Consider the following 20,925-nt stretch of genomic DNA (forward strand, 5'->3'; position numbering starts at 1 on the left):
TATTTAATGTTAAAACTGATTAACTGTATTGTTTTAGAAAATAATCATTAACTTTGAATTTTATGGCTGCAACACATTCCAAAAAAGCTGGGACAGTTGGCAAAAAAGACTGAGAAAGTTGAGGAATGCTCATCAAACACCTGTTTGGAACATCCCACAAGTGAACAGGTTAATTGGGAACAGGTCGGTATAAATTCACAAGCGAAGATGGAGCGAGGTTCACCTCTTTGTGAACAAGTGCGCAAGAAAATAATCGAACAGTTTAAGGACAATGTTCCTCAACGTACAATTGCAAGGAATTTAGGGATTTCATCATCTACGCTCCATAACATCACCAAAAGGTTCAGAGAATCTGGAGAAATCACTGCATGCAAGCGGCAAGGCCGAAAACCAACATTGAATGCATGTGACCTTTGATCCCTCAGGCGGCACTGCATCAAAAACTGACCTCAATATGTAAAGGATATCACCACATGGGCTCAGGAACACTTCAGAAAACCAATGTCAGTAAATACAGTTCGGCGCTTCGGCAGTTCGGTACAACTTGAAACTCTACCATGGAAAGCAAAAGTCATTCATCAACAACACCCAGAAACGCCGCCGGCTTCTCTGGGCCGAGCTCATCTAAGATGGACTGATGCAAAGTGGAAAAGTGTTCTACGGTCCGACGAGTCCACATTTCAAATTGTTTTTGGAAATTGTGGACGTCGTGTCCTCCGGGCCAAAGAGGAAAAGAACCATCCGGACTGTTATGGACACAAAGTTCAAAAGCCAGCATCTGTGATTGTATGGGGCTGTGTTAGTGCCAACGGCATGGGTAACTTACACATCTGTGAAGGCACCATTAATGCTGAAAGGTACATCCAGGTTTTGGAGAAACATATGCTGCCATTCAAGCCATTCACCTACAACGCTTCAACAATTAGTGTCCTCAGTTCCCAAACGTTTAATGAATGTTGTTAAAAGAAAAGGTGATTTAACACAGTGGTAAACATGACCCTGTCCCAGCTTTTTTGGAACGTGTTGCAGCCATAAACTTCTAAGTTAATGATTATTTGCTAAAAACAATAAAGTTTATCAGTTTGAACATTAAATATCTTCTCTTTGTAGTGTATGAAATTAAATACAGGCCGAACATGATTTGCAAATCATTGTATTCTGTTTTTATTTATGTTTAACACAACGTCCCAATTTCATTGGAATTGAGGTTGTAGATACAGTATGCATGTGCTCTTGTCTGTATGTATGCACGTGTGTTCCCTGCAGTGTGACAGAAGGGATGGCAGGTCTGCAGACAGCAACTTGACAGGTGTTTAATGAGGACGCTCTCACAGGAGCGAAAGAACACGCTCTAGAACGCACCGTAAACAGCAGGGAAGAGGATGCACCTTTGTTCAGCAGCAAACACAATATGCTTGCATTCATTATTGACAACGTTGCCCTCTGATTTGCTAGCATGACCTAAAAGAGAGCTGGCATCCTTAGACTACTGAGCCAGTGATGTCATATCCGCTGACTTACATAATTACCTCCACCAAGAACTAGGCTTATATGTATTGTTTGATGACTCTTTGTTTGTTAGGCTACATTTACACCAGGTCCCAACAATGGCTATGCATTTCAATAAATTTCTATCAATCAAATCTGAGAGGACAGATTTAGGATTGTTAATCTTTGGTTGAGGTGTTGTTCTGGATTTTCATGTGTGTGTTAGGCAAAGGCATGTACTCTCAGCCAACTGCAAAAACTAGTTCATTGCACGTCATTCAAAACCTCGAAACTGCGACGGTGGGGCTGTCATAAACCGAAGGACCCTCTGGAAGTGAGTATAATAATTTTTTCCTCCATTTCTCTGTGTGGTGTGCAACAAAAGTATGTCGTTTAAAATTTCACTTAAAGCATTATAATCAATACAACAAATGTGTGGTTACAGTCCACTTGCATTGGGGCTTAAAAGAGGCAATGACCAACCAGACCCAGGAGATGGAGCTGCACTTTCAGGGGCTAAAGTGCCCTTACATTCAGACAGACACGCATGTTAAGGATTGCTCGGCCTTGGCAGAGGTCTGTGCTCCACTGAGTGCCATCCTAGTTCTACTCATGCTGATAACTGCTTTTCCGCGGAATATTTCTAGTCATATTCAAATACCAGTACATTCAAATTTGGCCAGGAAACACAAGTTACTGAGCAGGGTTTATTTCCCTGCTATGCAGTCAAGTGTGTAAGCTTTCTGCTACCTGTCTGCTGTGAACTCAAGTGGAGCCTGATATGGAGGCAGTGCAACTGGGTGAGCGAGCCATATGGAGAGCAGAGCCTTAATGCGGAAGTACATCTGCTGGTTTGAACCCCCAAGTGGCAGGAGAGCTAAACCTCTTCATCACAACACTTTTTACGGGTCATCAAATATGTCAGGCGCGGCTGTGGGAACATTCACACAATTTAGCGACACTCTTGTTCAAAAGGTTTGGTTTACATTACACACATTGCAAACACTTGTCGCTAAATGGTAACAAAAATCTATTTTACCCATTGAAATAAATCCATCCATCCATTTTCTGTACCGCTTATCCTCACTAGGGTCGCAGGCGTGCTGGAGCCTACCCCAGCTGTCTCTGGGCGAGAGGCAGGGTATACACTGAACTGCTTGCCAGCCAATTGCAGTGAAATAAATTGAAATTAAATTATTACATTAAAATTAAAATTGGCGGCACGGTGGCACGGTCTAAATTGCCCTTAAGTGTGAATGTGAGTGCGAACGTTTGTTTGTTTGTATGTGCCCCGCGATTGGCTGGCAACCACTTCAGGGTGTACTACACTATACTATACTATACTATACTATACATGCTGGTTTGAACTACAGGGCATATCTTTCATGAAATTTTAGCACTACTAAGTAGTACAAATACTGTCACTGTAGATCCTTTAAGTCCATTTAAATAAGTCTTTGTTTGGTGTGAACTCGGCAATCAACAATCATACAGTGCCAAATGAAGGCTGGTGTTATTCGGTAGCGATGAGAACATGCATAATCCCATCACAACCCGATTACCACAAATCAAAATGAACCTTCCATGGAATGCATGGTAATATATAAAGAGGTAGTATGAAAACGGTTGAGACCACTGACTTCCTGAATGTCTTCAGCTTAGTTAGCATACAGTTAGTGTGTCAAACGTCTTCTTTCACAGTGTGAAAAGGACTTGCATTTAGTACCGCTGTGCGAAGAAACAAAACCAGGGAGGAAACACAAATTTCCACATGAAATACATTGGATTACAGAAACGAATTCCATAGTTAGTGTGAAAGGATTAAATCAGTGTACAGTGGAACCTCGATTTAACAGATCTGAAATAAAAAGGAGATTCCCAGACAGAATGGTTGTGTCTGGTTGGAACTCAAAACGCCCCCTTGCAATGGACAAAATTAGTTAGTTCCAGAATTGGTTGCTGTTGTTTACTGGCGCAGGATCAGCGGTACAGAGAATGGATGAATGTTTATTGGCACAATCAACAGACAGACTGGTCACTATATTACCGGGAATAGTCACAGTTGTTTACTTATGGTCCACTGTTGTTTACTTATGGTCCAGTATACAGTTTTTTGTTAAGCCGTTCACTATGGCATCCAACGGAGGTGAGAAGAGGAAGCGGACGATCCTTGCGGCTCATGAAAGCCATGGCGACTGGCCACCGTGGCACAACAAAGGTACCGTCTTGTTTAAAGTTACCCTTACGTAAACTTACATATATTAATAATAAATATATGTAAATAATAATAATCATTTTGTACTGTACTGTGTGTTTTCAGGTCAAGAAAAAAAAAATGCTTCAAATTAACGCCTTTAACAGTAGACCCACTCCACCCTAGTAGTCCGTTAAATTGAGGTTCCACTGTACCTTTGCAGATATAATGGCTTGTTACTAGAGGGGTACATTCAAATATTCAGAATTTATACCACTGACAATTGAATTTAATAGCTTTGGAACATTTCTGTACTTATTATGGTTCAGAAAAAGTCTAATAATTGTGTCTTTTGAGGCGATGATGTAGATTGTTCCTTAAGAGATAGGAATTGAACCCCATCTTGACAATGTAATCTATTGCAAATTCAAAATTATATGGCTATTTTGTTGGCAACTGTTTTTAAGCGTGTGCGGCTTATTAAGCTGATAGGGATGGTTCTGCAGGGCAGCAGGAAATGAGAATTTGCATGTGGTAGATCTCCCTGAAACCCTTTCACATTAAACCGTTTATGAGATATTTATATGATCAGCTGTTGGAATTCAGATAACGCTGACTAAAACAATTAACGGAAGAGAAAGGAAGGCGCAACATAGCTGTAGCAACTCCGCCCTAGCAACCAACTCATCTTGGCTTCAGTCCAGGCAAGAAGATCTCAATTTGTGGAAGTAATGAGCCTGCTTCAGGTCCCAGTAGCCGTGGAAGAAGCAGCCTAGTCATAGAGATGAAGTGTGCTGCGGCTCCCATGGTGCCTTTGAGGAAAGTGGAACATTGACCATGAGATCTCTATCTCATTGATCAGACGGTTCAGGAGGGGGAAAAAAGTTCATTTCCTCTTAGGGTTGGTCCCTCACTCCAATGCCCTTTTCCCTGAGCCAATGTCTTTGTACAACTAGCTAGCTAGAAATTCTCGACTGTTGTGCTACCAGTGTTGACATTTTATTTTGGGGAATGAATAAAAAATTATTAATTTGATATCGGGGCAGTCTTAAACCTTCTGTATGATAAATGTATGTTACTTTTCCCCTCGTCGAAAAAGTTGTCTCTTTTGGATAACGTGGCTGTTCATTGGCTTAAAATTATTACATTTTTATTCTATGAGAAATGAGATGCTGGCTAGTTGTGTATGCTATACATATTTTACTCTGATACAATGAAGACATGATAAAAGCATCACCATACACTACGGTATATTTACTTTCCATAATCCTCTGAAAACAATCAGCCAACAACTGAAATTCATTTTGTTGGCTGTTAACCTGGGAGTCACACGCTGTTCTCCTCTCACTGTCATTTCAAATACTGTATACTAATGACAAGATCATGGATTTGGATATGCACGTGACACTCAAGCGGCTGCAGCCTTGACAGACCGGATCAATAGCGATGTGAGGAAAGGGTCAGTGGATGTGCAGCCAACAGATGTGCTCCTCTAATTGTGATCAGGTTGAGAGGGAAAACAGCTGCATTTTTGCATTTAAACAGCAGAATCCAGCACATCCACCTTCTTTTAACTGTCTACGCCTTTGGGTGACGTTTCCGTATGAAAATAAAATGCACTGTAACCTTCACAGGTGAACTGAATTTGACTTTTTCTAAACTTTTGAATGCACATGTCCAACTGTCAATGTTTTAGTACTTTTTGCACAACTTGCTCTTCTCTAACAAGGAGCTGAATGCCAACATTCACAACATTGTGTTTATTTATTCAAAAGGATGCATCTATCAAATTGAGCTATTATAGTAGAGGCCACTGTTATGTCTCTGAAATATCTATTGTTGATGAACAAGAAATGAAAATGTTTGTACTTGTCATTTAAAAGCTAACTAAGTCAATACAATTTCAACTTCATGTCTTGAAATAAGCAGTCTCATCACTTCATTATTTATACAATCACTGAAAATTACATTAAAAGCACTTACACTAGCACTAATACCAGATAAGAGGTCTATGGGTTTCCAACATAATTCTCAACAAGCAAGCAGTCTATAGAAAACGTTTACACACTCCTGTTAAAATTGTTGTGATTTAAAAAAAATTAAAACCAAGATGAATCATTTCAAAACATTTTCCACCATTATGTCCTGCAACCTGTACAACTCCATTGATGTTTTTCTTTTCTCTTTGAGAGGGGACATAAAAACAAACAACTGCAATAGTGTGGTTGCGCAAGTATGCACACCCTCCTATAACTGGGATGTGGATGTGTTCACAATTAACCAATCACATTCAAACCCATGTTAAATGGGAGTCAGCAAACACCTGCCACCATTTAATGTGCATCTGACTAAGTCCAAACAAATTTCAGATCTTCTCGTATGCTTTCCTTGACTTGTTTTTGCTTTCTAGCGGTAATATGAAGGTTTCATGCTAACATTGACTGTTCATAATTGTGAATGCTACGTGCGCTGTCATGTGACTGGCTTGTATCGTCTGATTGGTGAATTGCAGTCAAATGACAGTGATCATGTTGGTTTGGCGCAACGGGTGCCCTATGTGGAGGTCGAAGATGGAGTCTAAAAATAGATGCACACATGCAAGAATGTATAAATTAAAGTAGCAAACGGCATGCTGATCGTTGTAAGGGAGTATCGATCCTTCTTCACATAAATACTCAAGTCAAAGTAAAAAGTATGGGGCATTTAATGTACTCTGACAAGTACGGTTTAGTTTTGAGGAAAAACGTGTGTTGGTCGTTACCGGAGCTTGGGAGAAGTCATTCATTCAAGTATTGCTTGAGGTATGTTCACATACTTTTAATAAGATACGGCTCGCAAACAGGCAACAAAACGTTATGTAGTCTAGCAAGCTAGTGCTAGCACTAACGGTTGTACATAAACATGCTGGCATTCTGTCGAATCATGCTCTAAAGCTGCGGTAAACATTAGTGTGTGTGCATGAATAAATGTTGACAACAGTGAACAAGTATGTTGACAACGGCAATCACGGGGGCCGATGCGCCCGTCACAATACGCAATCCTATTGGTCGACATTAAGGTGCGCTGTGGTAGAGTTGTTGTTGATATGTCACACTGCACGGAAGATTTCCCCAAAAAAATCAACCATGCTAGACTTTTTATTTTGGCGTCGTAGGGCTATCGTAGGGCCAAATCGTTGGTCATGGATTATGTCACATGACAAGAAATGTTGTCGTTCCCGACAAAATATGTTGTGCCTGAGCTAGGAAATCGGCTGCAATAGCTAATCGGGTCAATATCGGGGCTAAAATCCTGGAGTTTGATCTAGGGATTATGACTACACGTAGGATGAAGTTCATCGCATTTTGACATTGACCAATAGCACTGCGTACTGTGACTGGCGCATCGGCCCCCGTACTTGCCCTTGTCAACATACTTGGTCGCTGTTGTCAACATTTATTCATGCGCACAAACCAATGTTTAAGCATGTGGTGACCTCGTTTTGCAACCTACAAAAGATTCTGATTGTTTTGTTTTGTTTTTTTGTTACCTACAATCCCATTTACTCAGTTGGCATGTATTACTCCTCTTACTGTGACTTAGATTTCTTATCAAGTCCCACTTTCCTGCACAGTGAAAGTACTGTCACTGGTTGGCTTTCGAGGACTGCTCATGCACCAAAATAGCTATCAATCATTACAGCAGAACCACCTTTTATTGTGTACATGTTCAACTCATCATACATGGCAAATACATGTTATGCATCCATAAATTTTCCATTCCACCCAACCCATCTGACTTTGGGCCCCCGACTAATCGCTAGTTAATCACAAGGCAAATATAAACAAACAACATTCAGAATCTGCGAATGGCTGGCAACCAGTTCAGGGTGTACCCCGCCTCCTGCCCGATGATAGCTGGGATAGGCTCCAGCACGACCGCGAGCCTAGTGAGGAGAAGCGGCTCAGAAAATGGATGGATGGATGGAATATTCAGAGTCATATTCACAAAAACTAGTAGGCCTTTTAAGATGATACTAAATTTGTAATGGACCTTCATTATAGTGCCAATTAGAGGATGGAATGACCTGTTGACAACAATGAGCAGAACAAAATGGATACAGCAGTCCTTCTTCAATGTTGAGATTTAGCTTGAGACTGATAGTAAGTCATTAGGGAGAGCCACAGCGAAGGGCAGCCTTCAGAATCCTCTGGTTTCCATTAGTTGGCTGAACCATGCCTGACCTGCTGATTATTTACACTGGTGAGCACGTGTGCGAAGAAGGGAAGGTGTGAGACAGAGACAGGTTGCGGAGGACAAATGATAAAATAAGCAAGGCAGGCGGATTAACAAGTAAAACGCAGCAAGCCATGGTTCGTGCAGAGGCCGTAATCATGGATATTAGAAAAATGTACCTTGTCAGACAGAAGAAAATTGACTTGAAATATTGTATGACAACAATAAAGCAGGGCAATGAGTTGAAACTAGGGTAACAAGTGCAAAACATTTGGTAATATTGACAAGAGAAGGAATGTCATTCATTTAATCTGTGTGCTGAGATTTCCGTCAGGGAGGAGTTTGGGAATGAAAATGAACTCAGTAGCATGTTGGTAGATGCTTTCACTTGCATTTCTCAGGTTTCACGTAATTGGAATGAATTCAAAGGAAGTTGCCATACAATTTGGAAGGTGGCCAACATTTTCTGCCCAAAAAGTATGTTTTGAAATTTGCACAAAATGTCATGCATGACATCAGCACATCATGCACAAGCTCAGTGTACTAGACTTCAAAGAGATGGCAGTTCAGCATAAGTCAAAGGAATAAATAAATACTTATTTTTGTGTTGTTTTCTTTTCTTTTTTTAGTTTTGGGTTGTAAACAGAAGAACAACCCAAGAAAACAAGAATAGTAATATGCAGCAGAAACAGTGATAAATAGAAATAGTGCATATTGTTCGGTCCGACATCATGTGAAGTAAGTTAAAGCTATGAGACTCCCGTGTCACCTTACCTCATTCACTGCCAGTCCTCCATGTAAGCATTCATTCATTCATTCATCTTCCGTACCGCTTCTCCTCACTCGGGTAGCGGGCGTGCTGGAGCCTATCCCAGCTAACTTGGGGCGAGAGGCGGGGTACACCCTGAACTGGTCGCCAGCCAAGCGCAGGACACATATTTGCGACCATTTGCACTCACAGTCACACCTACGGGCAATTTAGAGTTATCAATTCACCTACCACGCATGTTTTTGGGATGTGGGAGGAAACCGGGGTACCCGGAGAAAACCCACGCTGGCACGCGGAGAATATGCAAACAGCACACACACCGAGATTTGACAAAACAAAACATTTTAAAGTTTTTTGCTTGGACGTCATCCTGAGTTATGAATAAACAATTGCGGTCATAAATTTACATACCGTGGCAGAATTTGTGAAATATTGGCAATTTTGGGGGAAAACATGACTGATGACTCAACGGAGACCATCTCATTATTGTCTTTACTGCCATGTTTTGTTTCATGAATGTGCTATTTTGAAAAGAAAGAATGGTATACATCTGACAAGTTCTGCCAGGGTATGTAAATGTATGAGCACAACTAATGTCAGAGCTCAAGGAAGTATCATTCTTGTACACCTTTTCAATCTGTAATTATTATTATAATCTTTCACTGTTGCAGATTGCAGAGCTTCCAGCAAGAAAAAAAAAATATATATCATGTTATATCATCAGCGCTATAACAAAAAGAAGAAAAGAATGTTATGGCAGACCATGGGATGTGTAACCAAAGGAAATGTCAACTAATCCAAAATGAAAGGGTTTTCTATAATGATTCATTTATGTCATTATTTTACACAAAATTGTGTTGTGTATTCTTTCCCCGTGGCAGTTTCTATTAGCGAGCATATGGTTTATCATCATTTGTGAGAGAAAATGACGCAATCAACAATGTCTTTGATCATTCCATCATTTGTCATTTTTTAGCGTAAGTTGTTGTAATAAGTGTTTTGTTTTTTTGTTTTTTATTTCTACACCAAGATGGATTATGAGAGTGCAATTTCACATGGTTACATGTGCCTGAAATTGCATGTATTATTTTTTTTAATCCGCAATATTCAATCAGGTCTGCAGCAAAATGTATGTTATCCAAAAACACTACAAGCTCTAAATGCATCGTAAAAATGGTAGTCACACATTTATGTTTTCTAGTACACACATTTTTCAGTGTGTACCTCTACGTATAATTATCTATTTATTCACTCAGAATGTGACGATTGTAAGCCTCTCATACGTGAAGTTATCATTTCTCACCTGGCGTTGCAGCTGAAACCTTTTTAATCAGACACTGGTTCAATTCACGCCAATTAGTCCCACCAGGCAGAACACAATTTCAGTGGTGTTGTGAATAAGAGCTGGCTATTAAAAATGTACTCACTCTCTTTTGACTTGGCATTAAAGAGCAGGTACACTTTCTGGATGCTTTTGACATTCTGGTGCCAGAGAGTTAAAAAAAAAAGAAATTAAAAAAGAAATGCAGCTTTGCATTGGTCTGGAGCAGAGAAGCAAATGACTGAGTGAGGAATATGTGAGCTGGATGCACAACGATAGCAGCTGCCATGTGCCGGCCAGGCTTTTGACCGGCGTCTGGCAGGAAGACGCTCTAATTTAAGCGTAGCTGCAGTGTAAATGCTCTCTGGGCCAGAGAGGATTTGCAGGCTTGGCTTGCTAACTTATCGAGTGACAAAAAGCTGCTGAATAGCTGGAAGGCTCACAGGTGAAAATCAGTTTCGACAGCTCCATAAACACTGAACACAAACTGAGAAGACAACATGAGGCATGTTGAGAATAGACTAACAGCATAATTAGCTTGCTCTCAATGCTTTGCAATAATGAGTTACATGAGGCAAAATTGTTCCCGAGAAACTGTTTTATTAACAAATACTATTATCATCAATATTTTATCATGACTTATTATATAACAGTAGAAAGTACGTGAAAAAGTCGTTGAAAACAATGTCTCTAAAATCGCACAAAAACCCACAGTTCAAATGGCCATCATGCACATATTGCATACTTTACAATACTTCAGCTCAGAAAGGATCAAATCAGAATCATCTTTATTTGCCAAGAATGTCAAAAACACACGGAATTTGTCTGAGTGAGGAGGCAAATTCACTGGCAAAGTAGATTGCTCTGCACTGTAGACCACTTTTAGTGGTAGAAGATAAAGGGTGAGAAAATGTGCCACATATAAGGCAACGACATGTGATCTAACTTTTCAATTGCCACTCAGAAATCCTTTAAAGGCAATACCTGTACTGTTCTAGAAAAAAAAAAGGTCCTAAAATGGCAATTTAACTTTAGATCTCTAATTTTATCCAGGGATATTTTCTACTGGTTTTGTAGTGAAATGCAATTCATTCATTCATTCATTTTCCGTACTGCTTATCCTCACTAGGGTCGCAGGCGTGCTGGAGACTATCCTAGCTATCTTTGTGCGAGAGGCAGGGTACACCCTGAATTGGTTGCCAGCTAATTGCAGGCCACATACAGTATAAACAAACAACCATTCGCACTCACATTCACACCGATGGGCAATTTAGAGTCTTCAGTTAACCTACCATGCATGTTTTTGGTAAGTGGGAGGAAAACCGGTGCACCCAGAAAAAACCCACGCAGGCACGCGGAGAACATGCATGCAAACTCCACACAGGTGAGGCCGGATTTGAACCCGGGGCCTAAGAACTGTGAGGCAGATGTGCCGACCAGTGATCTACTGTGCTGCCTTGAAATGAAATTAAATATTCAAATTTTTAATAGCCCATGACCCTAGTGAGGTAATCGTAGCAAAAACTTAAACTGTGATGAAACGTGTTGCGACACAGGCGAACGGTACAACGATCTGTCCTGGCAGCTGAATGTGTCAGGTAGAGTAAGAAAGATCCATATGAACAAGGATCTTTCGAAACACCAAGGTGAATTCAAAAATATTTCAGCATCGGAGTATAAAAGGAGTCTTCTTTTATCGTGTCACTTGAAATGTGAAATGTCGTCTCCCGCACTCTTTGTAGATGTAAGACCAAGTTTGCCAACGTTGCTTTTTCAGGATTCCGACTGTCCCTGGTGCACTTGTGAATCGACAAGTGTGTTGTCATGTGTACAGAGGGTTGTTTTTAAACCTTGTTGTGTGTGAACATAGATGTTATTGACACAAGAGGTAGTATGATGAACATTTTCTGTTTTGTTATTTCGATAGCCATGTAGTTGTGGATCTTGGAAATTATTATGACTGCAAAATACCCTAGATTTGGTCACATTTTAAAATGAAAAGACCCTATTCATGAAAGAGAATTTAAATTTCCTCTTAAAGAGAATGTTTAAGATGCGGAGGGAGAAAATAAAAAGGAGCAAAAGCCTCAGAAAAAAAAGAAATCAATAGGCCAAAAAGTAAAGAAAGAAGCATCAAAGTAGAATTCATATATGCAACAGCAATTTACAGCCTCTTATAGAGAAAGGAGCCTCATTTGACAGTGCCTGTATTTATGTGCCTGTACTATTTGACGGCAAAAACCTCATTATTGCTTATCTCTGGGGCTTGTGCTCTACCAGTGACCCTTTCAACTCAAAACTGTGCCCACCTGACCCCAAGCTCACCTTTAAATCCTACCTGAATGCCCCTCCCCCTCCCACAATCCACCATGTAGTGGTGTAATCTCTCTGTTCTCCTCCAAGCAGATGGCTTTGCAAGCCCCGAGCAACCACAGAACATCAGACTTTACATTAATATTCATGACTTTCTGACACATTTGAATCACGTAGGAAAAAAAAAAAATCTCTCTCCGCTTAGACACAGGGATGATGCTCATGTCATGGTACGGGGGGGGGGGGGACTAGGTTGCAAAAACAAGTAATGTTAGAAAAGGAGCTGCTCTAGTCTAGTCTTCACATTTAAACTTTACATAATAAATGAAAAAATATACAAATCTGGGGTCAAATAAATTACCACTGGGGTTGCAAGTGCAATTTTTTGGGGGAAACATGCACCTCTACAAATGCACCAAATCTCAGTTTGATAAACCATCAAGGCTGACACCCAAGACCTCAGTGTACAGTACCTCAGTTCAGCGGGAATCAAAGGATTTGCCTTTTCTTTGGCTTTTTGCTAAACTTATTTCAGTGGGCCTAGCCTCAACATGAAGTTCTGAGAAGTATGAGGAACATGAGAACAAAAGAATGTCCTCATATTTAAAGCACTCTTGCAGCATTCGAAGACTCCAGCGTTACTGTACAAATTAATTTTTTTTGCATCCAAGTCTGAGCTGATTCACTAGATTTTGAATATCGGCCGATGCCTCGTTGAATGCAACCAGTGGAGCACAATTTTGCTTGTCACAAAATAATTCATGCTGGTTACACTTCTGTTTGAAGGGAAGTCGTTTAATGGTGTCACCTTTGCTAACCTGTCACTCTTTGAACTCTGACTATGCTAGACATCGAGCTGTGGCCATACTGTTCCCTCATGTGGTCTGCATAAGTCGGCTTTGCAGACTTTGTAGAGTTTGGGGCTGCTTATGGCTCAGGTGGTAGAGTGATCATCTCCTGACCCAAAGTTTTTGGTTTCGATTCTGACCCCCTGTGACCATGTCCAAGTGTCCCTGAGCAAGATTAGACTATGGGGTAGTTGACTTGAGTTATTCTTCTGAGGGAGGAGGCGACGCCGCTCGTTGCAGGCTTGGCAGACAGGCTCAAAGCCATCTCAAAGCCAAAAGGGTAAGCAGAGCTGCATTGAAATTTGTTGGATGCGCAGATTATTGTTGGCTAACAGTGAGTCATCAGCATTGTGTTCTGTGGCACATACAGAGTGTACATAACTTTATTGGTGCCCACACCGCACTCCACTCCTCAAGTACAAGGCACTTTAGTTGCAAAAAAATGCATACTATTTCTCGTTCAAAACTTGCGCTTAGAGTCAAATGTTCTATGATGCCTGCAACTGAATATTTTCAATATTTCCTACATTTTTGAAAAATTTAACAAATACGAGGGTAGCCTGCATCTAGAGCAATTTTGAATGGTGCAAATCTGAAGTGGAACAGTCAAGCTCACGAGTCCTTCATATATAAAATCTAAATTTTAAATAATACATTTCCTTAAGGGAAAATGGGGCACCAAGTGCAACCACAGAAAATGGACCGTAAACTCTTGTTACTCTGCCAGTCTGCAGATAAGCAACACAACTCTGATCCAATGCATGACTAAATGTTTCTCATTAGACAATGTTATTATACAATTTCACAAAGTCTTGACCCTCAAGTCTGCATGGTTTACGGAAAAAGGATCTAAACAAACCACCAGTGTGGTGTGCGCAGTCAGCCTTCTTCCCCACAGTAGCTGCCCCTCCATTAGTTACTCTGATCCCAGATGGGTTCAGTCACTCTGGAGGTTATATCCACAATAGCAGATAGAGATTGATAGGCGACCGTCGATGATGTGCTGATCATCTAGTGGGGTCTGTCAGCCGCAATATTGCAGCAAATGTCTCACACAGGATTGCACAGCATCTGTGGCCTTCCTCTCGCAGTGAGGGATTTGTTTAGCCGTGTGCACAGTGGAAACGGGTCACACACACAAAATCTCCCCAGCAAATATTGTTCAGGGTGAACTGATTTCCCCTTGAACACCGAAACAACTGATGATGTATTCGGAATGTGACAACCACTGTCACATTTTATGTCCACTTTCACCAGATGAATCATTGATGCACTCAGGCTTCCCACAGTTTTAATGAATCAGTTTAAAACCCTGAAATAAATTCAAATGTGCCAAAGTTCATGATGAAAACATCAGTGATGTTTTTAAGTAACAAAATGTAAATGTTAATTTCATAGGCTCATTATGTTGTAGTACTTAACGCATTTGCACAAATTTTGGCCGAGAGTGTTCATCCACTGAAGTCAGAGGGACGATCTCCATTTTGTTTGTTGTACAAACACTTTTCTAGGACTGGTCGCCAACCAATGGACTTTTAACCACGCAACACTTTTGCGTTTGGGGTACGGCGGCGTGCTAACTTCCAGTTGCCGGGCAAACGCATAGTGACAACATGAGAAACGTGTTGAAACTTAAAACCGAACATAGCGGCCCACCACAGTGTTGGGTGGCGCCTAACACTGGTCACCTCGGTAACGGGCGCTCAAGTTCTGTCTGTTTTTGTGTTTTTCCTCCGTCTTTGGAGACATTACGCGACTTACTTACACAAGGGAAAACTTGCTAAACCTAAGGGAGTCTACTCCGGATTTTCTTTCACCAAGTGACTAACTGGTGGATTGGCTGTGATCTACGGCGCATGGAGGAAATGCCACAGGGGAAGCGGGCCGGAGTGCAGGTCAAGCTCCGTAAGAGAGGATTCCGAATGCTGCTCACGTCGATTCACCTCGAAATTCTACGCTCTTCATTGAGCTTCATCTTCTCACAAAGACCAGCAAAGACTTCAGGCGTTCCGCCGCCTTGTGCTTCACGGAGACATGGCTATCTGAACGCGTCCCCGATGCCGCTGTAATGCTTCCCGGCTTCCAACTCCACTGAGCAGCGCTGGGGCGTCTCAATGTTGTGCCCTCTCTCCGCTGCTTATCTCTCTCTACACGAACGACTGCACCTCAACGCACCCGGCGTATCGACAAGAAGCGGAGCGGCTGGAGCTTTGGTCCGGTCGACACAACCTGGAGCTGAACACGCTCAAGACTGTAGAGATGATCGTAGATTTCAGGAAGCATCCTTCGTAACAGCTGCCCCTCATGCTGTCCAACTGCCCCGTGTCAACCGTGGAGACCTTCAAATTCCTGTGAATTTCAATCTCTCAGGACCTGAGGTGGGAGATGGGATGTGGGAGGAAACCGACAGAATCTGAGGCAGGCTCTCCTATCTCTGGGGTTGAAGTCACCGAGGTGGTTAAAAAGCTCCTCGGTGGCCTCAGTATTGCATCTCTGCTTTTTGCAGATGATGTGTTTCTGTTGGCTTCATCAAGCCATGATCTCCAACTCTCACTGCAGCGGTTCGCAGCCGAGTGTGAAGCGGCTTGGATGAGAATTAGCACCTCTAGATCTGAGACCATGGTCCTTAGTCGGAAAAGGGTGGATTGCCCACTCCAGGTCGGGGATGAGATCCTTCCCCAAGTGGAGGAGTTCAAATATATCGAGGTCTTGTTCACGAGTGAGGGAAGAATGGAACGGGAGATCGACAGGCGGGTCGGTGCAGCGTCTACAGTGATGCGGACTTTGTCTCGATCTGTTGTGGTGAAGAAGGAGCTAAGCCGAAAGGCGAAGCTCTCAATTTACCGGTCGATCTACGTTCCTACCCTCACCTATGGTCACGAGCTGTGGGTCGTGACCGAAAGAACAAGATCCTGGATACAAGCGGCCAAAATGAGCTTCCTCCGCAGGGTTTCCGGGCTCTCTCTTAGAGATAGGGTGAGAAGCTCGGTCATCAAGGGAGGGGCTCAGAGTAGAGCCGCTGCTCCTCCGCAGAGGAGCCAGATGAGGTGGCTCGGGCATCTGTTTAGGATGCCTCCTGGACGCCTCCCTGGTGTGGTGTTCTGGGCACGTCCCACTGGGAGGAGACCCCGGGGACGACCCAGGACACCCTGGAGAGACTACGTCTCTCGGGTTGCCTGGGAACACCTTGGGATCCCCTCGGAAGAGCTACAGGAAGTGGCTGGGGAGAGGGAAGTCTGGGCTTACCTGCTAAAGCTACTGCCCCCGCGACCCGACCTCAGATAAGCGGAAGACAATGGATGGATGGATGCATCTAAGCTGACGAAACCAGTTTCCAGCCGTGCATTGTCACGCGCACATCCTCTTTAGTCCCTGTAATGAATGTTTCAATTGTATCTGGTTGTTGAGAACACTGTAATATTAGCAATGTGGCATTTGTGTTGTGTGGGGCGGAACATCTCATCCGGTTGAGTTGACAAACATATTTGACATTAGACATTCAAATTTGCAGAAATATAATCACTAATGACGCTGTTGTGATGGTAACACTGGGAATGTTCATGTAAAGTTCTTAAAATATTGTACATCATTCAAATTCGGTGAAGATTGTGATTAGTTCCTCCAGAGTTGCAGTAGCTTTCCGCCGCCTGTGGGTGTCGCTAGTGCTCCATTCATTGTCCCAGACAAAAGGCACAAATGTCACTGTGTCTTCATGGGGAGCCACCGAACAGCGGGTTTATCACATTCTTGGTCATCAAGCCAGTGTCCCAAAAAAATAAGTCTTTGTTGGTGAGACTATTCAGGCTGGCTGGGTGTGAAAGTTAATTAACTTAGCGTCCGAGTGAGAAACCAGTTGTCCGTGTCTCAGCTTTGAGGAGGTGGTAATTCATTTAGCATTCCTGTGCGAAGTTAAATCTCACGTGCTTCTCCTTTGATAAGTAGACAAGGCTTTCCTTAGATGTCTTGTGTACGTAGACTGGCTCAGCGGGGCAGCCGAGGCAGGTATGCGGAACAGCACGAGACTGGGGTTTGCTTGGTGTCATCTTTGATGGCGTGTCCGTTGCACACATTACACTTCAGGGAATAATTAGGGCATAATTAGATGGCTAATTGCACGCTACACTTGAAGAACTGGGTAAACTTATTATGAATAGAAAAGTAGCATTTCTGCCAAATGACCACTGCAAGGAATAAGGGTGCTTGGTGTTTATATAGAGGGTCAGAGTGACTCATGCTGTTCCCTGGTGACGTCAGCGTGACCCTTTTTTATCCCCACCCAGTTATATCTCAACAATTCAATAGCAGTATTCAGTCTGTGCACGTTTTCCGCACTTACCTTCAACATATTTAATGTATTTACAAACAAAACACAGAAATGACTGAGGCTGATATTTCCGCTAGCGGACTTTTTTTTTTTTTTTTTTTTTACATTTACAGTAAACGGTAACTGGGAGTGGAAATAAACAGCTTGTATCACGAATGTTTTTAACAATTGTTTACTATCGGCAAACTTCTGATTGTTAAGTTCGCTGCCATGATCGATAAAAACATGTTTTTTCTGATAGAGCATTTACCATTAATAAGAAATGTAGGTGTTTCTCAAGCTTGAACATGTGATGGTAGTACGCATAAGTTCCCTGCAATAAGTTAATACATTAACATAATTTTATGGATGGCCTTTATTCGAGAGGATATGGTATAATGGTATGTAAAACCTTTAGTTATGCAAGATGACATCTTGCCTCTGCCTATACTGCTCATCTCGTGGGGCTATTTGGGGAGGGGGTGGCAACTAATCGGGTACCTATCTGATTTGGGATGCAACATTAGGCCACCGGCCAATCTTCTCATCTCCTGCAGAGCCTTTTTCACCAAGGCCTGCTGCAAACTATCAAATTTTCAATAAAGGTTTATTTCCCAAAGGCTGGTTTCTCTCCCATGCAGTAGGAGCCTGATTTGTTGCAGTTTCTGAATTATTGTACATTCTGGGTATAGAGGTGATGGTAGCTGAGGTTTTGCCCTCTCCAAACACAGGCAGTACAATTTTACACTGTGATGGATCTTTAATACACACAGATGCTTTTTCGATTCATGCAGGATTTATGTTAGCTGTGGACCTCGAAGAGGTTATCTCGGTTTTCAGTTCTAGTGAGAATCTGCTGCATGTGTTCCACCTCCACCTTGAGTTGTAAATTGTAGTTAACACAAATGAGAAGTGTACACATGCATTTGATAACAATAAATCAATAAATAATCCCAAACTGTCTCTTGAAATAAACGTTTCATATTTTTTAACTCCTCGAATTTAGGATAGAACGATTCGTGTTCCAGTAACCTCTGATATGATCTTTCCAAAGTTTTGTGGGGATTAATGTTTATGTTCTCAGGAGCAAAGTGACGAAGGAATAGGAAAGAGGTTTAGAAAGCCAAAATGCAAATTATAGATGTGGAGGCACCCTGAGAGAGCATTTGCAGCAATCAGAAGTGGTCGTAAGGTGCTCATCCTTTCAAAGGAAGCTATGGAACAAATATTGTTTGACAGCCATTTCTCACTGAAATAGGGGGGCTGAGGTTCCTGGCAAGACCATTACACATGACAGGAGGATTAGACCTTGTCACTGCAGGCTGGCATTTAATTAAGAGTCCCATGTTTGACAGTTTGGGAACTCACTTTTGGACGGAAACAATTCCAACACCGGCGGCACGGTGGGCGACTGGTTATCACATCTACCTCACAGTTCTGAGGACTGGGGTTCAAATCCCGGCCCCGCCTGTGTGGAGTTTGCATGTTCTCCCCGTGACTGCGTGGGTTTTCTCCGGGTACTCCGGTTTCCTCCCACATCCCAAAAACATGCATGATAGTTGAACTGAAGGATCTAGATTGCCCATAGGTGTGAATGTGAGTGTGAATAGTTGTTTGTTTCTATGTGCCCTGCGATTGGCTGGCGACCAGTTCAGGGTGTACCCTGGCTCTCACCCGAAGACAGCTGGGATAGGCTCCAGCACGCCTGCGGCCCTAGTGGTAGTGGTATAGAAAAAATGGACTGCATCTCAACAGATAAGTATTACATAGTTGCCAGTTTGTGCAGGTTTTCAGTAATTATCTTCAAACATGTACTGTATATAATGTATTTAGAAACTCAATTCATTTTACAAGGTCTTTAAAGTTTGATTTAGGATTTTCTTGAATGATATGAAACCCAAATAATAATCAGATGCCAAAAATAACAACTGTGTTTTACAGGCACTGTTGATTCACTCTCAACCCGTTTGCTAGCTAAAGAACAGGTACATGACTTCAGTTCCAGTATGGAAAGTTGAGTTATATCCACACAGACCTCCATTATACAACTCTTCAGGGCAGCATGATCCTGCTCAATATGAAACTGGCACTGAAAAAGCAATTCAGAACATTCAGAGAGATTCTGCCACCACCTCCAAAAAACTGGAGGGGATGCATCAGATCTATGGTATTTCTATTTGTATCTCCAGTGAAATATCTAACAGTCCTCTTGGTAATACAGTAGGATTATCACAGTGAGTATTGCAAAGCAGTCAGCTCAGACAATCAATCCCAAGTGACACTTGGAACAGCAGGTCGTCAGTGTCTGTTTGCTTGTCTGACTGACTGAAAGATAGCTTGGAGCGCATGACGTAACCGAGGCTAAGGGTAGATGCTTCCTGCATACTGTATACAATGTATGTCATGTCATAACAACCACATTTAAGAATAATAACTGATCACCACGGGTGGTCCGGTTTTCTTCCCACATCCCAAAAACATGTATGGTAGGTTAATTGAAGACTCTAAATTGTCCATAGGTGTGAATGTGAGTGCGAATGGTTGTTTGTTTATATGTGCCCTGCGATTGGCTGGTGACCAATTCGGGGGGTACACCGCCTCTCATCCACAGTTAGCTGGGATAGGCTCCATGCATACCCGCAACCCTAGTGAGGATAAGCGGTGTCGCAAATGGTTAATGAATTGATGGATGGATGTTTTAAAAGTTAAGTGTAAACATGAGATGTTTACCTCACCATAGTCAGCAATGTCATGTGCAACTCCAGATATAGATAACAGTGCGGTAATTATTAGCTAAACTATGGTCTTAAAAATGGATGGTGACAAACAAAACTAGATATCTTTTCTATTTGTTGGCTTGTTGGTGGAAAGCTTTGTGAGGACAATAATCTGAGTAGATGGCTCATAAATGTAATGGAAATAAAATAAACTCATAATTAGGGGCAAAGCAATTTTGAATTCATTTTCATAATTTCCCAGCAGATGCTAATGATGAGTAAAGGCCATTGTACTGTAGTCCTTACCTCATCCCAGCAATTGCGGATTGTTGTTAAATCCAAATTTGCATTTGCGTAGTGTGGCCTTGTGGGTAAATAAACTCACCTCCTTCTCACCGCAGATATTACTGATGATGGAGTTGGAGGCTGGACTGGCAGAGGGACCGAGAACCGCCACCACCCCCTTGGACATGATTTGGCACACTGGGAGAGGAAAGACAAATTTTAGTATAGGTGCCTTGATGAGATATTAAAATTCTAAAATCACTCATTTTTTACCAATTTCGACCAATCTGGTATATACAATGTGGTGGAGATCTCTAAATGATTTAACTTTTTTTAAATTTTTTTTTTTTAAATTTTATTTATTTATTTTTTTTACAGTGGTTGAATTTTTGGGTTTTACTTGTGAGACAACTAAAAACAAAATGCACAAGGCACATCACGGAGTTGACCTTTCACATTATGCCTTTGTCAG

The 20,925-nt window shown here is 41.9% G+C and overlaps 1 protein-coding gene across 1 annotated transcript in view; it reads right to left on the minus strand.

The window, feature by feature from the left end:
• Positions 1 to 20,925, minus strand: part of grik4 (glutamate receptor, ionotropic, kainate 4) — a 395,044-nt gene that overhangs the window by 141,146 nt on the left and 232,973 nt on the right. Inside the window, exon 5 of the mRNA XM_061681761.1 lies at positions 20,554 to 20,651. Coding sequence (XP_061537745.1) covers positions 20,554 to 20,651 — 98 coding nt within the window. The remainder of the gene's footprint in view (positions 1 to 20,553; positions 20,652 to 20,925) is intronic.

Source organism: Phycodurus eques, chromosome 7 (genome assembly GCF_024500275.1).
Source record: "Phycodurus eques isolate BA_2022a chromosome 7, UOR_Pequ_1.1, whole genome shotgun sequence".
Classification (NCBI taxonomy): domain Eukaryota; kingdom Metazoa; phylum Chordata; class Actinopteri; order Syngnathiformes; family Syngnathidae; genus Phycodurus; species Phycodurus eques.